The sequence below is a fragment of the Pelophylax lessonae genome (genome assembly GCF_965119305.1).
Source record: "Pelophylax lessonae genome assembly, chromosome: 3".
NCBI lineage: Eukaryota > Metazoa > Chordata > Amphibia > Anura > Ranidae > Pelophylax > Pelophylax lessonae.
In genome coordinates this window covers 563,821,321-563,838,961 of record NC_138770.1, presented here as the reverse complement: position 1 = coordinate 563,838,961, position 17,641 = coordinate 563,821,321, and the positions used below count along the sequence as shown (strand labels likewise).

Below are 17,641 nucleotides of genomic sequence, written 5' to 3'. Positions count from 1 at the left end.
CCCGTGGACCAACTGGTCCGCTAAATCAACATAAGCAGTGGGGACCTGCTCACCACCGTGGTGCAAAAAGGTGGTCCATAAAGTCAGGGTCTGAGACACCAGGGCTGAGGCAAAACTGGTCGCAATGCCGAACCAGCCATAGTAAACATGCTGCGTGCCACAGCCTCCGCTTTCCCATCAGCCAGGTCCTTAACCGCTTGCCGACCACCAACAGTAATATTACTGCGGCAGTGCGGCTCCCCTGCGTCCAGTCACGTAGTATTATGTGGCTGGAGTGCAAATGATACCGGCAGCACGTGCGCACCGCTGTTTTTAGATACAGCGGGAGGCGGGCCGCGGGAGGAGAGGCGGTGATTGCTGCCTTCCTCACGCGATCGTCCAGTAAACGGAGAGAAGACCCGTCTGCTTATGTAAACAAAGCAGGCGGATCTTCTCTCAGACAGGCAGGGACAGATCAGCAGTTTCAGCTAAGTTGAAATTGCGATCTGTCTGTGCCTGTCACAGAACCCCCCCCCCCCCCCCCACACACACACACACACACAGTTAGTAAGCACATAGGCATACATTAACCCCTTTGATCACCCACAGGATTAACCGCTTCCCTGTAAATGGCATTATTACAGTAACAGTGCATATTTTTAGCACTGATTACTGTAGTATTGTCACTGGTACCCCCAAAAGTGTAAAAAAAGTGAGTTGGGGTCCAATCTGTCCGACGCAATGTCGCAGTCCCGCTAATAATCGCAGATCGCCGCCATTACTAGTAAAAAAAAAACAATAAAAATTACATAAATCTTTCCCGTAGTTAGTAGACGCGATAGCTTTTGCGCAATCCAATCAAAATACGCTTATTTTGATTTTTTTTTTACCAAAAATATGTAGCAGAAAACAAATTGGCCTAAAATGTTAAATAATTTGTTATTTTTAAATTTGTTTTGGGAATGTCCTATAGCAGAATGTGAAAAATATTGTTTTTTTTTTTCACAATTGTCGCTCTTTTTTTGTTTATGGCGCAAAAAATAAAAAAATTGCACAGTTGATCAAATACCACCAAAAGAAAACTTTATTTGTGGGAAAAAAAGGACGTAAATTTTGTTTGGGTACAGCGTCACAAGACCGCACAATTGTCCTGAATCACAAAATAGGGCCTGGTCAGGAAGGGGGTAAAACCTTCTGGGGCTGAAGTGGTAAAGAATGGGGATTCCTGTTATACCTGAAGGCTTCCACATGTACTGTCACTTTAAAGCTGGCTCCACCCAGGAGTGATGACAATGGTCAAGAGGTAGAGCAGCCATCTCAGAGCACATGTAATATAGGCACACGAGATATACCTGTCCTGAGCTGCATGTTGGAGTGTACAGTGAGTACTGAATAAACATCTGTTGTTCCAGACCAGAGTCTTGTGTCTCTCACAATGCAGAGAATATAACAATTCCTCTACTGGGATCATATTTGCTTTATTCAACCTGGAAACAGGAGTGTCCACCACTGGTGGACTAGTCCACTTTTTTAAAAGTGACTTCTTGAAAGGGTAATGTACAGCAAAACGTTTAGGGACCACAAATGGTCATTTTGGTTGTTCCCATTCCTTACAGGAAAACCTGTCAAAATAAGGCACATAAGGAAACACCTTTGGAGTGCGACGTGACTTATGCGTACCAAATGACACAGCCATGTCCGTGGGTACATTAGCCGCATCCTCCATTTTTAAAGTCTCACGCATTGCAGTGATAAGTGCGTCTACCAGCGCTTTTCCATTCGCTGCTGCGACCATGGAGGAATCATCCTTATTGGTTGGATCTGGGGGTATGATACTAAGCCCCCCCTGGACGGGCAGCATCAGGCTCAGAATCCGATGAGACAGACTGAGCAGGGGAGGCGGGGGACACTTCCTCCTGGGCCTTTACCCACATTCCACTTACACCTGGGAAACAAAGGACTGCAGGACTGCTGTCAGTGCAACCATGGGAAGCTGGGGCTCAGAGGAACCTGCCACCTCCATGAGGGGGTTAGTGGGGGAGATGTGACCCTGAGGCTCCATAAGGAAAGGAAGACCTTGTAGTACATAAACAATCTTTTGGCACCACCATATGATCCCCCCAAGGCTCAGGGAACCTATCAGCAGAGAGAGAGAGATATATATATAACAGGGACCCCCAAAGACTCACCCCAGACAGGAGGAGCGCCAAGAATTTGAACCCAGCATCATCATGGGTGCCATCCCTGTTCAAATACCCCTGGCACAGGAAGAGGAAACTAAGGAGGAAGAGGCTTTGGTCATCTCCAGCGTCTCCCGGAATAAGGGAAAATGGCCCCTGTGACATCATCGGGCTACACAAACATGGGCGCCAACCGGAGACCAGCCAGACTAAGGAAACATGGCCACCACAAACGCTGAAGCATGCTGCCAGGATCTTCCCTGCACCCTCTGCAAGTGGACCCCCCTGAAGTTAGGACACAGGTTTAGGGGAGACTCCACTGCCCAATCTGCACTGGGACCCCCCTGCACTATACCCACACTGAAAACAGTAGGGCATGCATCTAGGGGTCTCCTACACTGGGACCCCTCCAGACTACCAGGGCAGGACGCACACTATTCCAGGACCCTTACAGAGTAGGGATAGTGGGGGATCTGCTGCATCCTCTGCCCTGGGACCCCCACCAGACTCCAGGTCCAGACAAGGGGGAAAGGTGGTGGGGGGGAAGCCCAGCTCACTGAGGGATTTAGGGAATGGGAGGAGGGAACCTGCAGGCAGGTCCAACCTCCCCTGGAGATTACCTGCATCCACCCCAAATAAAATGCCAAAAGGGGAGAGGGGGGACTGTACTTACCCTTCCATGGTGCGGGTAATGCTCCAGACAGAATCCTTGCCACCGAAGTGACTCAGAAACAAACCCCGTCGTATGCGACCCTGCAAGACGTCCGCGAGGCTATGTCACGGCCAACCTAGCGCGTACCTGCGGTCTGCACGCGCTCGTTGGCTGGGCTTGGGGGACCACTGGCTCTAGATTATCCTGCCCGTCGCCCAGCCCGGCGGTTTATTGTAGATCTCCCGAGAGAGAAAACAAAAAAGGAGTAAGGAAGGAGAAAAAAAAAGTTGCTAGGACCAGAGATCCCAGCCGGGAGGCCTAGGTCCTTACTCCTGACTAGACAGATTAAAAATGAATACCTAGAGCAGAGAGGGGGATTATATACCAAGCTAAGGATGGCCCATGGGTGTAGCCAGGTGTTTTTTGTTCTGCCTACTCCTGCTCCTGGAGGAGGCAATATAACCCAGTAGTTATTATTTATGGAGCACTCTGTCCGTCGAACATAGAGACATATATTTTTGAAAGTATTCTTACTTTACAGCATTTCTTCACACCTGCCTAAAACTTCCGCACAGTACTGTATGTGTGTGTGTGGTCAATCAGGCTTGTTGGAGAACTTGCTCCAATTTGCCAAAGTTTCCACTTGGGGTAAGCAACAACATCTGCACCAAATTTTTCATCTATTCCTTTCTAGACAGAATATTGGCAGCCCTGGCTATCAGAGGTGCCACAACTTCATCAAACAGCATCAGTAGCAGGGCAATAGTAGTTTACTTCCTGAAGTACAGTGGATATGAAATATCTACACACCCGTCAAAATGTCAGGTTTTTGTAATGTAAAAAAATAGATAAATCATTTCAGAACATTTTCCACCTTTAATGTGACCTACAAACTGCACAACTCAATTGAAAAACAAACTGACAAACTTTTTTTTTTTTTTTGGAGGGGGGAGAATAAAAAACGAAAATAATGTGGTTGCATACGTGTGCACACCCTCTTATAACCAAGGATGTAGATGTGTTCTTTAAACACATGTTAAATAGGAGTCAATACACACCTGCCATAAAGTGCCTCTAAATAACCCCAAATAAAGTTCAGCTGTTCTAGTAGGTCTTTCCTGACATTTTCTTAGTCGCATCCTACACCAAAAGCAATGGTCCGCACAGAGAGCTTCCAAAGCATCAGAGGGATCTCATTGTTAAAAAGCATCAGTCAGGAGAAGGGTACAAAAGAATTTCCAAGGCATTAGCTATACCATGGAACACAGTGAAGACAGTCATCATCAAGTGGAGAAAATATGGCACAACAGTGACATTACCAAGAACTGGACCATCCCTTTCAAAATTAATGAAAAGACAAGAAGAAAACTGGTCAGGGAGGCTGCCAAGAGGCCTACAGCAACAATAAAGGAGCCGCAGGAATATCTGGCAAGTACTGGCAGTGTGGTACATGTGACAACAATCTCTTGTATTCTTCATATGTCTGGCCTATGGGGTAGAGTGGAAAAACAGAAGCCTTTTCTTAATAAAGAAAAACATCAAAGCCTGGCTAAATTTTGCGAATTAAATTTTTTCACTTCTGCCTGGTTACCATCACACACGCTGATTAAGAAAGGCTGTTTTAAATGTGAGTACCTGTCCTTATGTTTTTTATTATTGAATAAATTTAAAGAGGTATAAGCACTATTCGGGTCCCCCTTCTTTTCATGCTACAACCACCGATTTCCATGAGGGGTGTTGTCCGGAGAATGACGTTTTACTGAGGGATTGACGCATAATCCCTGGCTCCAGGAAAGGTTGCCCTTGAGGGGTAATATTACGCTTTTAGACCTATGCTTAGCCGCTGGGTCGCAGGAGCAGAGGTGAGGACCCAATCACATAGGGTGGAGAGGTGAAGGCAAATACCATTGGATCACTCATAGTGGACTTGTTAAGAGTGCATCTCTGGAGAGCGCAATATTTCTCTGATAACGGGAAAACGCCATCAGCACTTTGTTAAGCGATTATTGTTTATATCTGCTTAGTCACAATCGCTATATTTTCACTTGGTTCTATACAGTTATATCTTATTGTGTTTACTTCTGCACATTTAGCACTTTATATCATTGCATATAGGGTGGCTATTGTATACATATTTTCAGTTGCATTTATATTCACTCATTTTGGTTTGCACGATTTATTATCATTATTCTATGTGCACGATTTGCACCTGATTTTCATTATTGTGAATATTACTTTTAACCACTTTACTACCAGTCACGTAACCTCTACGTCATCAGACTTTGCGGGGTTATACCGGGATGATGCCTCTAGCTAGAGGCATCATCCCGGTACCGTTGTTTGAAGCCGACGGTCGGCTTTCCGTCGGTAACGATCGATGCGGCTCGGGAGCCGCTCGATCGTTACCCGGGGGGGCGGGAGGGGACGTCCCCCCCCTCCCGCCGCCTTCCGCGGCTTTGCTCGGGGCTACCGTCCCACCGGGAGCCCCGAGCACCCAGCCGGCACGTCCGCCGGCTGGATGGAGTCCCGATGAATGCCGGAAACGGCATCGATCGGGTCTCCGATGACGTAACCCGGAGGCGGCGTCCATGACGTCACGTCCGGGTTACTGTGCTACAAAAGGCGGCAGATTTGAAAAACGGCTGTATGCAAAAATGCCGTTTTCGGCGTTTTGCATACAGGGAAGTGTAGTGGAGGGGTCTAGGGTCTTTTAGACCCTCGATCCCTCCATAAAGAGTACCTGTCACGACATATTGCTGTCACCAGGGATGTTTACATTGCTTGTGACAGCAATAAAAGTGATCAGATTTTTTTTTTTTTAAAAACCTGTAATAAAGTTTAAAAAAAAAGAAAAAATAAATAGGAAAAAAAAAAAAAAAAAAATTTAGCCGTCCCCGTCACCGTTAGCTCGCGCACAAAAAAAAAACGTATACGCAAGTCGAGCCGCAAATGAAATCGCTGTTCAAACCACACATGTGAGGTATCGCCGCGATCGCCAGAGCGTGGGCAATAATTAAAAAAAAAGAGCTACACTCTAACTCTAAACTGGTAACCGTTAAATAAATTTAAAGCGTCGCAGATTGAGATCTCTATTGACCGTAGTTTGTCGCCATCCCACGGGGGGGCGCAATTTTAAACCGTAACATGTTTGGTATCTATTTACTCGGCGTGACATCATCTTTCACAATATACAAAAAAAATGGGCTAACTTTACTGTTTAGTATTTTTTAAATGCAGTGAAATGTGATTTTTCAAATTTTTTCCAAAAAAATGGCGTTTTAAAGACCGCTGCGCAAATACCGCGTGACAAAAAATTTTGCAATGACCGACATTTTATTCTCCAGAGTCTTTGCTAAAAAAATATATATAATGTTTGGGGGTTCTAAGTAGTTTTCTAGGAAAAAATACTGGTTTTAACTTGTGAACAAAAAGTGTCCGAAATAGGGCTGGGGCTAAAGTGGTTAATCTATATTATTTCATTTGTTCACATTTATAATATTTAGCACTATTGCACTTTGTATTTATTGCACATATTTTCTGGATTTTTTTAATTTCCTCATTTGTTTTGCGCGGAACTTTTTTGTTTTATTCTGTTTACACTTATGAGAGAGTGCTGTGCCCGCTGCATTACTTAGAATTATACTACCCATTTTTGCTTGCAGGATTAACACTGTAACATGTGGGAAAATGTGTTATGGTCTGATGAAACCAAGGTTGAACTTTTTGGCCATAATTCCAAAAGATATGTTTGGCGCAAACAACAACACTACACATCACCAAAAGATCACCATACCCACAGTGAAGCATGGTGGTGACAGCATCATGCATTGGGGCTGTTTTTCTTCAGTTGGTACAGGGGCCTTAGTCAAGGTAGAGGGAATTATAAACAGTTCCAAATACCAGTCAATATTGGCACAAAACTTTCAGGCTTCTGCTAGAAAGCTGAACATTAGGAGGAACTTTGTCTTTCAGCATTAAAATGACTCACAGCATACATCCAAATTAACAAAGGAATGGCTTCACCAGAGGAAGATTAAAGTTTTAGAATGGTCCAGCCAGAGCCCAGACCTGAATTGAGCACAGGAGATGCCCTTGCAATCTGAAATATTTGGAGTGTTTTTGCAAAGAAGAGTGGGCAAATATTGCCAAGTCAAGATGTGTCATGCTGATAGACTTATACCCAAAAAGACAGTGCTGTAATAAAATCAAAAGGTGCTTCAACAAAGTATTAGTTTAAGGGTGTGCACACCTTGCAACCATATTATTTTAATTTTTTTTTATTTTCACTTACCTCCACCTAAAATATTTCAGTTTGTTGTTCAACTGAGTTGTATATTTTATAGGTCACATTAAAGGTGGAAAAAGTTCTGAAATAATTTATCCTTGTCTCATTTTTTTACATCACAGGAACCTGACATTTTAACAGGGGTGTATAGACTTTTTATATCCACTGTATGTGCTCTACAGAACTTCTCTCTGCTTCTGCCATCTTAGGACATATTCAGACCTCCAAGACATGTTACAATCTTGTCCCCCCCAACCCTTCAAGTAGACATAGCTTAGAAAACAAAATTAATGTTGTGACGTGAGTCACTTTGGCTGGGGGGCTTGTGGAACCCAGATTGCTTTTAGGAGGTTGGGAGACTCCTCGCCCAGTTTCCCCAGTCCTTCCTATATGTAAGTCACCCTGTGTCTATTAGGGGCACAGGGTGACCAAGAACCCCAGTCAGCTCTGCACTAATCAGACTCTTGCTAGTGGGGTGGGGGTTTTTTGTTGTTGAATACCTGCATTCCATTGTTCTATTGTTCCTGTCTGCCTATAGTAAGCTTATTATGGGATGTGTATGTTTGTGTGGCTAAGGGGGAGGGGTTGTCAGATTGTATATCTCTGTGCATGTGTTTTGAATAATCAGTTTGATTCTGGTTGACTCCTAAACTTGTACTGTCTAGTTCTTGGGGTAACTATAGCCAGATTCACGGATCCCGTGTTCCAGAGCTTAGGAAGCAGGTTACTGGCGGAGATACCCAGACGCGGTGTCCGGATTCCGTCACAAATGTAATGTAATTTTACAAAAAAAAGTTAAATAAATACAAATTACCATACGGAAAAGCTGGGTGCCCAGAATCCCTACAAAGAGCAGGCATGCATTCTCATGGAAGACCGGGAGGAGAAAAGTACAGTATTTTTAATTTATTTTCTTTAAGTACTTTTTTAGGGTTTTTTCAAGCTATTTTTGTTTCGGGGGGCCAGGAGGATCTGACAGTAAAGCGGACCTTTATATTGACCTTTTTATTGAAAATCCACTTTAACATTGACTGCAGCATACCAGACGTATCAATAAAAGGGGTATAATGGCTGTGAGGATCGCTAGTGTAGGCCTCTTGTTCTCAAGTGGATTTGAACATCTTAATGTGTTTGCCTGTCGTGCAGCAAATTTACTAAAAATATGATTAGGGATCATAATATATAAATCCTTCAAACATAAAGAGGCGAGCTGATAATTAATAATTTGTAGGAGTGCAGAGGTACTTGCCAGTGCATCCGCTAGAGCCTTGAGAGGCAGGAACAATTGATCAGCAGCGAGGCACAAAGTGCCAGCCATCTCTTGGTAAGAGATCAGATCTCAGGACCACCTGCAGTCACACACATCTACTTGTTGTGCTGGACAAATGAGGATTTGGTGAAGGCTTCAGTTGTTTAATAATGCAAATTAAGATTTAAACATGGTGACAATAGAAATCTGTTAATCCTTTTTACAGCGTTGTAAATAGCCATTCAGGCCTCACTTCCAGACCGCCTGCTTTGTGTAGGGTTTAACGTAAATAGGCACTACAAGAATCAGATATCTGCCTAGCCACACACAAATCTCTCTTGCTTTGAAGCCCATTTCTCGATCTGAATTATAAAACCATTATTTTGGTCTGTAAAACAAAAATCAAACCAATAAACGCATGCAAATAACAAATTAAGAGTTTTCAAACAGCTGTGTGTGCATCAACAGGGTATTGTTTTTAGGTGTAAAAAAAAAAAAAAAAAAACTACACTATAACCTATGTGCCACTAAGCAGGGATTTTCATTGCTTCCTTAACCAATCTCACCAAACCTTTATTTGGCTAGATAGCTCATTTTCCACCATTGTGATTATGTCTGGGTGGTCTTTCTGGGTGCTGCTTAAAGGGACGGTAATAATAAAGGAGGAGGGTAAGGAAGGGACACTAACAGAAAGAAGAAGAGAATTTATGACAATCTGCAGCAGGCTCAGGATCAGAGGTCAGCAAACAAGAGGTTCCACTCTTTTACAGGTTGCTTCCTGGAAACAGTCTGATTAAGCTGACAGCTTGAATTATATCTGTTACATTCTATTGAGGACAATACATCTGTGCATGGCCCTCTTCAATCCAGCTGAAGCTGCGCAGGAGATGGATGGGGGGGTACCGTCTTCTCTTGGCAGCACAAGCACTGCAATTATATTTTACTTTCACAATGACTGTCAGTGCTTTTATTAAAAATGTAAATAGGACACATCCCTTAAATTATTGCATTTGTTCTAGAAAAGGACAATATGTAAAAAAGGCACAAGACTAGACAGATTCTTAATAAATCAAGATTTATTTTTACCTACAAATCACAGCAGGAATTGGGTCACACCTGCCACGGGGACAGATGAGCATTTTGCCTCATGGGACATCCCGTAGGGGGCAGTAGAGAGATAATATCTCCCATTCCTGCTCCTCTCTAATTCCTGTATCAAATGCAGTAAGTATGTAAGTGGACTGTGTGTGATGAGTTTTCTGCGGTCGGTTCCTGACATTACAGACTAATGCCTCGTACACACGATCAGATAATTGCTTTTGAATTCATCGCACGATAATTTGATCGTTTGTAGACAGCTTTCAAATATAACTTTTATTTTTAGAACACAAAAAAAACATACAGTGAAACAAAAAATAAGTACATATCAATCAAGTTATCATAAAGAAATTCAGGCGATCATGAAAAATAACTCAAATCATCACTGCTCCCTCCATGGAACCCCACACGGGGGTCTCACTAAAGCCCCGTACACACGCAAAGATTATCGGCCGACCGATCGTACGTCTTTTGTCCAGAGTGGTGTTTTGTTGGTTGGAATGTGCCTAGACTGCACACGAATTTTCTCACCCAACAAAATTCTACTTTAGAAGTGATGTCATGTGTTGGTTTGCTTTCTTTCTGTTCTTTCTTCTCTGAGCATGCGCAGACTTGCTCATAAGATTTTTCCCTGTCGAAATCTGTACTGACTGCACGAAAATCGGCCGTGTTTTGACGGCGGACAAAAATCCCTTCTGTAATCCCTTCTACCTCGGTTCTGTGTAGTAGTCTCGACAGAAGTTGTATTGGAGGAAAGGCGTAAATCAGACAATACTGACCCCAAGGGGCCACCAGTGTGTCTGCAGCGTTGGTCAGAGGATCCCGAGACCTTGATATGAACCTCTGCACCTTTCTGTTGAGACGGGAGGCCAACAGGTCCACATCGGGGGTCCCCCACCGAAGGCACAACTAATGAAACACCTCTGGGTGATGAGACCATTCTCCCGGATTCAACGTCTGCCGACTGAGATAGTGAGCTTGCCATTTCTCTACCCCTGGAATGTGCACAGCAGAGAGGGCCGGAACATATACCTCTTACGCCTCTCGAGTCCAAACAACTTGGGCCAAGTACACTCCCAATACATTTCCCACCCGGACAGAGTGGCATCCGTGGTGACCACAGTCCAATACAGGGGAAAAAAGGATTTTCCCAGACGAAGCGCGGGGGAGCAAAGCCACCATAGCAGAGACCCCCTCGTACCCCGACTCACCAGGATCAGATATTACAATGACAGTGGATTCTTGTTCCATTTTTAGCCAGAATCTTTTTGTAGAGGTCTGGTATGGAACTAAGCAAACGGAACCACCTTGAAGGTGGAAACCATCGGGCCCAGCACTTGCATGCAAGTCCTGAGCGAGGACCAACGGTTGGACAACAGGAGCCGAATCGCATCCTATGGTAGCTTCAGATGTTTTGCATGTGGATGAAACACTTGGGCCGATGCTGTGTCCAGACCCAAGTAGTCCAGCTTGGTGGACGGAGTCAAAACCGATTTCTAAAAATTCAGTGTTTATCCGAACTTTTGAGTTCGCACAGTGATGTCCAAGTCGGCTTCTAGAGCCAAAGAAGACTTTGCACGCAGAAGCAGATTGTCCAGGTAAACCAGTACCGCGATCCCCTTCTGCCGTAGCAAGGCCAGCACTGGGGTCAAAACTGTTGTGAATACCCGAGGAGCTGAGGTGAGACCAAAGGGTAACGCCACGAATTGATAGTGTGCCTTGCCCACAGCAAAACAAAGAAAATGCTGATGCCTGACTAATATTGGAATATGAAGGTAAGCATCCTTGAGATCGATAGAAGCCAGAAGATCCTCGTGATGGAGGAAAGCTACTACCATGCAAATGGACTCCATCTGAAATTTCTGAATCCGCACAAAGTGGTTCAGAGCCTTGAGGCCCCAGATCGGAAGAATCTTGCCTTCCTTCCTGGGAACTGTAAACAGATTTGAATAAAAACCTTGAAAATGTTCCGACTCTGGAACCGGCACAATGACTGTGTGTGCTAACAGGTCCTGCACTGTCCCGTATAGGCCCTGTAGCCGATTGTGAAACAGGCGCAAGTTTTAAGGAAAGAACATTGCCGGAGGAAAGGACCAAAACGATATTGTAACCGAACCGAATCAACGCGTGGACCCATTTGACCTGAATGAGCAAGGTCCACGGTTCCGGAAAAAGGCTAAGACGTCCCCCCACACAAGGGTAGTTTACACAGGAATAGGTTGATTGTAGTTCACACAGGAACAAAAAGAAAAAAGAAAAAAGTGAAAAATTCCATTCAGAAATGAAAGAATGTCAGGACCGCAGATCCCGGCAGAGAGCCAGTTCTCACGATCGGCTACAGGGCCTATACGGGGCAGTGCAGGACCTGTTAGCATGAGGAGTCATTGTACCGGTTCCAGAGTCAGACCATTTTCAAGATTCACATAAAAACAAGGTTTTTATTCAAATATTTTTACAGTTCCCATGAAGGAAGGCAAGGTTCGTCCGATCTTGGACTTCAGGAGCTCACAGCACATTTTTTTTTTTTTTTGTGAACAACCTATGGCCAGTTTAAAGTGGTTCTAAAGCCTAAACATTGTTTTCTATAATGCATACCTGCTATTAAGGTAAAGGCTTAGGCATTGATTTTTCAATGGTTAGGCATTGATTTTTCAGCCCTAATCATGTCTACTGGAGCACAGCAGGTCCCAATTTGACAGCTGTACAGGTGCGAGTTCATATCCCCGAATGCAGACCGTGGACACAGATGGCAAAAAATAAAAACTTGACATGGATATTAACCATTTTTTGTTTGATTATGTCATTTTGTAATAAAATCGCAGTTGTTCCCATATGAAACTTCTTCAGATGGTTAACTAATTAGGGGTTTTTTTTGCCCGTTTGGTGGTGTAGTTATTGCCAAGTTCCGAGGACACCACCTTAAAGTGATTGTAATATCTCATTTTTTTTCTATTAAAATAACAAACATATTATATTTACTATATTCTCTGTGTAATAGTTTTGTACAGGGGAGCCAAAATCCAACTATTCTCAGGTCCCTGGCTAGAGCTCCTGGCCCTTCCATCCCTTTGAGTGCCCCCACAGCAAGCTGCTTGCTTTTACTTAACCAAGTTTAATTGACAGCAGCGGGAGCCAATGGCACTGCTGCTGTGTCCAAGCCAATCAGGAGAGAGAGATGGCTGAGGTACTCGTGGATGTCGCTGGATAGAGAAGGGGCTCGGGTAAGGAGGGTTGCTGCACACAGAAGGCTTTTTATCTTATTGCATAGAATGCATTAGCATAAAAGACCTTCTGACTTTACAACTCCTTTAACCAGTTACCGACCTCCTACTGCAGATTTACTGCGCCAGGCAGCCGCTCCTGGGCAAAGCGACGTACATCTTCGTCGCTCGCTCTAAGGAGGCTAGGGGCGAGCACTTGTCAGCAGGGAAGCCGATGCGTGTGTCAGGTGGATCCGATTGCCGCCGACACCGCGATCGTTCCCCGCTGAGAGAGAAGGACGGTCGGCTGTTGTAAACACAGCTGACCGTCCTTCTCCCTGGGATGATCACAGAGCTCATGTGATCCTGCTATATAGGATCACATGTCTCTATGGTCATCTCAGAAGCCACACACCCCCAATTAGAATCACTCCCCTAGGCTCACATTTAACACATTTAACCCCTTGATCACCCACAGGGTTAACCCCTTCCCTGCCAATGGCATTATTACAGTGTATATTTTTTAGCATTGATTACTGTAGTAATGTCAGTGGTACCCCCAAAAGTGTCAAAAATGTCAGTTAGGGGTCTGATCTCTCCGCCGCAATGTCGCAATTACGCAAAAAATAGCAGATTGCCACCATTACTAGTAACTAAAAAAAAAAAAACAATAAAAATGACATAAATCTTTCCCGTAGTTAGTAGACGCGATAACTTTTGTGCAAACCCATCAAAATACGCTTATTGCGATTTTATTTACCAAAAATATGTAGCAGAAAACAAATTTTGATTTTTAATTTTTTTTTGGGAATGTCAAATGTGAAAAATATTGTTTTTTTTTTTTTTTTTAAATTGTCGTTCTTTTTTTTGTTTATAACGCAAAAAATAAAAATTGCACAGGTGATCAAATGCTACCAAAAGAAAGCTCTAATTGTGGGAAAAAAAGAACGTAAATTTAGTTTGGGTACAGCTTTGCACGACCGCGCAATTGTCCGTTAAAGTAACGCAGTGCGAATCACAAAATAGGGCCTGGCCATTAAGGGGGCAAATCCTTCCAGTCTTAAAGTGGTTATTGAGACTGATATAGCTGAGTCAATGTCCCTTCTTTCCCCTAATTGACTATATGTGAGGAAATATCGCAGTTTTTATCTGGTTTATAATCATTCCTTGCTCTATCCAAAATGAAAAAAAAAGATTTTGCCTTTAGCTCTACTTTAACACCTATGGGTTTGGGATGTCTACAGCGGGCTTTAGCTCGTTGTCGGCTTTCTCTTGGTCACAGGAGTCCAGAACTGAGTGCAGAACTAAGTGCACTCCTGTGACCCACAGAAGAAGTATGGCCAGAGCTCTTTTAAGGCATGCCTCTTTAACCGGTTGCCACCCGGTCTATGGCAGGATGACGCTGGGGCCTGACACAGCTAATGAATAATCACTGTACTGGCCCACTGCCTGTACTTAGTGACCGCTGTGCCCAATTACAGCAGGTCACATGACAATTGTGGCTTCCTTTTTGATGGCTTCCTTTCAAGCCATCCATTGTGTACAAATGTGTTTCTAGCTGTGATTGGTCATAGTGATCACATGGTACAGATGGCAAATCATAGCCCATCTGTGTCATGTGATCAGCTGTGGCCAATCACAGCTAATTCCAACAAAACAAGTAATTCAAAACAACGTCTGTGGTGGCCATTACTTTGAGGATTGGAATGCACCTATTTATGGACATTTAATTTCATGATTTTGAGTGTATGCACATATTGATTTGTTGACACTTATTTATTTTCTGATTTTTTTGTGTTATATTGGGAAGCACTTATGATTTAAGGTCATTGAGTTTGCTTATTATTTACACATATTGTCATTATACATATAATTTTTTTTTGACATATTCACTATTCATTTTTCTGGCGCAGCACCTGTTTGTTTTTAATTACTTATATTGTGGAAGTGGATAACACTATCTGGTGGTGGCTGCCGGATATTTTTTTCAAAAAATCTTATTTAATCTATTTATTTCACATAACTGCGCTGATAGCTTTTTTGCACATTAATTCCAACAAAACAAACGGAATGAATCCGTAAAATGCTTGCATATAGCAATGAAATATATTGCTTTAAGCAAACATAATGTGTAAAAAAAAAAAAAATACTGATCACTTCCCCAGAGTAGTACAATGTTACTATGGTAACATTATTTTGCTCTGGTCAAAGTATGAAGAAAAAAAATTAAAAAAAAAAAAATGTAATGTGAAAAAATAAATTTGACAATATGTAAAAAAGAATTTTTTTTTCTATCTATTTCTATCTTTCTTTCTATTTTTGTGAACAAAATGATAGAAATTTTGTTTGGGTACAGTGCTGCATGACCGCGCAAATTGTCATTCAAAGTGCGAAAGCTGAAAATTGGCCTGGGCAGGAAGGGGGTAAAAGTGCCCGGTATTAAAGTGGTTAAGGCATGTTGGTACTAGGAGGGGTTATACCCAGGGATGGCCTACAGTTTTTTGTTTGCCATTGTCAAAGCCTCTGGTAGACAGCAGTGTAACCAAAGGGTTTAAGAATTCCCGTGCCTCTCAATGAGGAAAATGGGGGAGAAATGGAGGAATAAAAGTCTTGGCTATAGTTCTACTTTAAGCATTCATTTTAAAAGATATTTTGTTATACAGTTCCTGGACTTACCTACTTATTGTAGACACAGATGAAGAATCCTCGTGTGAATTTTGATCTTTTGCACTTTCTAAATGTTGGTTAGTACGTTTTTTGTTAGATATCCATTTCACTTCCTCATCCTTAGATTTCTGGGCATTTGTAGAACGCTCTTCTTTCCCATCTATGGCCTCAAGGAGGTCATCAGCAGACATGTCATCAGAATCAGTGATGGAGACTGTGAGGTCACTACTGCTGTTAAAAAAATCATCATCATCTTCTTGTTTTGACAGCTGATGATTACCTATTGATGGCAAACAGTAGGACAATGTAAAAAAACTGTAGGGACACAAAATGTTTATAAAAAATTCATCATCACATTAAAAAATGATGAGGGCTGTACCAAAAGTAATGCTAAATTGGGCATACTTTGTAATAACTTACATAGGTTGCTCCAAATTTACATTGATTACCTCTACTACTATAGTAATGTTTCTTTTTCATTGGAGGTAAATAGAAGATTGCAAGCAGAAGCAACGTGCTCTCATTAAGTTCTTGATGAAGGAGGGGTGCAGGCTGCCTCACTTAGAATGTTTATGAAGATGACACCATTGACAATCTCAATGTGCACAGATTGATTAACCACTTACCGCAAAGTGACGTATATTTACGTCGGCAGAATTTGCAGGATTATACCGGGATGATGCCTCTAGCTAGAGGCACCGTGGTTTACAGATGACAGTCGGCTTTCTGTCGGTAACGACCGATGCGGGTCGGGAGAGGGAGGGGACGCCCCACCCTCCCGCCGCCTTCCGTGACTTTGCCCGGGCCTCCCGTCCCACCGGGAAACCCGAGCACCCAGCCGGCGCGTCCGCCGGCTGGATGGAGTCCAGATCTAAGCCGGAAGCGGCTTTGATCGGGTCTCCGATGACGTAACCTGGAGGCGGCATCCATGACGTCACTTCCAGGTTACTCTGCAGCAAAAGGCGGCAAATTTTAAAAACGGCTGTACGCAAAAATGCTGTTTTCATTTTACATGAAAGTGTAGTGGAGGGGTCTAGGGTCTTTTAGACCCTCGATCCCTCCATAAAGAGTACCTGTCACTGCATATTGGTGTCACAAGGGATGTTTACATTGCTTGTGACAGCAATAAAAGTGATCAGATTTTTAATTTTTTTTAAAAACCTGTAATAAAGAAAAAAAAAAAAAAATAAAATAAATAGGAAAAAAAAACAAATTTTAGTCGCCCCCGTCACCGTTAGCTCGCGCACGAAAGAAAACGTATACGGAAGTCGAGCCGCGAATGAAATCACTGTTCAAACGACACATGTGAGGTATTGCCACGATCGCCAGAGCGTGGGCAATAATTAAAAAAAAAAGAGCTACACTCTAACTCCAAACTGGTAACCGTTCAAAAATTTGAAAGCGTTGTCGATTGAGATTTCTATTGACCGTAGTTTGTCGCCATTCCACGGGTGTGCGCAATTTTAAACCGTAACATGTTGGGTATCTATTTACTCGGCGTGACATCATCTTTCACAATATAAAAAAAAATGGGCTAACTCTACTGTTTAGTATTTTTTAAATGTAGTGAAATGTGATTTTTCGTAATTTTTCCAAAAAAATGGTGTTTTAAAGACTGCTGCGCAAATACCGCGTGACAAAAAATATTGCAATGACCGATATTTTTTTCTCCAGAGTCTTTGCTAAAAAAATATATATAATGTTTGGGGGTTCTAAGTAGTTTTCTAGGAAAAAATACTGGTTTTAACTTGTAAACAAAAAGTGTCCAAAATAGGGCTATATAAACACACAGGTCTCGGTGATCATTTCACAAGCCACGCCCCCCACAGTTAGAAACATGCCCCTAGGTACATATTTAAAAGAAAGAACAAAGGTTCCCCTAAACGGGACTTTTAAGGCACTTGAGAAATAAATTATAGAAAATTGGAAAAATATAGGTACATATTTAACCCCTTGATCACCCACAGTGCTAACCCCTTCCCTGCCAGTGTCATTATTACAGTAACAGTGCATATTTTTAGCACTGATTACTGTAGTATTGTCACTGGTAGCCCCAAAAGTGTCAAAAATGTCAGTCAGGGGCCGATCTGTCCGCCGCAATGTCGCAGTCCCACAAAAAAAATCGCAGATCGCCGCCATTACTAGTAAAAAAAAAAAAGAAAAAAACAATAAAAATGACATATATCTTTCCCGTAGTTAGTAAACGCAATAACTTTTAAGCAAACCAATCAAAATACGCTTATTGTGATTTTATTTACCAAAAATATGTAGCGGAAAACAAATTGGCCTAAATGTTAAAACATTTTGATTTTTACATTTTCTTTTTTTGGG

At 42.7% G+C, this 17,641-nt stretch overlaps 1 protein-coding gene across 2 annotated transcripts in view; it reads right to left on the bottom strand.

The window, feature by feature from the left end:
• The window catches only part of KIZ (kizuna centrosomal protein), a 290,355-nt gene that overhangs the window by 209,646 nt on the left and 63,068 nt on the right, over nt 1-17,641 (bottom strand). For both annotated transcript variants that reach the window (XM_082251350.1, XM_082251351.1), the window contains exon 5: nt 15,320-15,590. In XM_082251350.1, the coding sequence (XP_082107476.1) occupies nt 15,320-15,590 (271 nt within the window). The remainder of the gene's footprint in view (nt 1-15,319; nt 15,591-17,641) is intronic.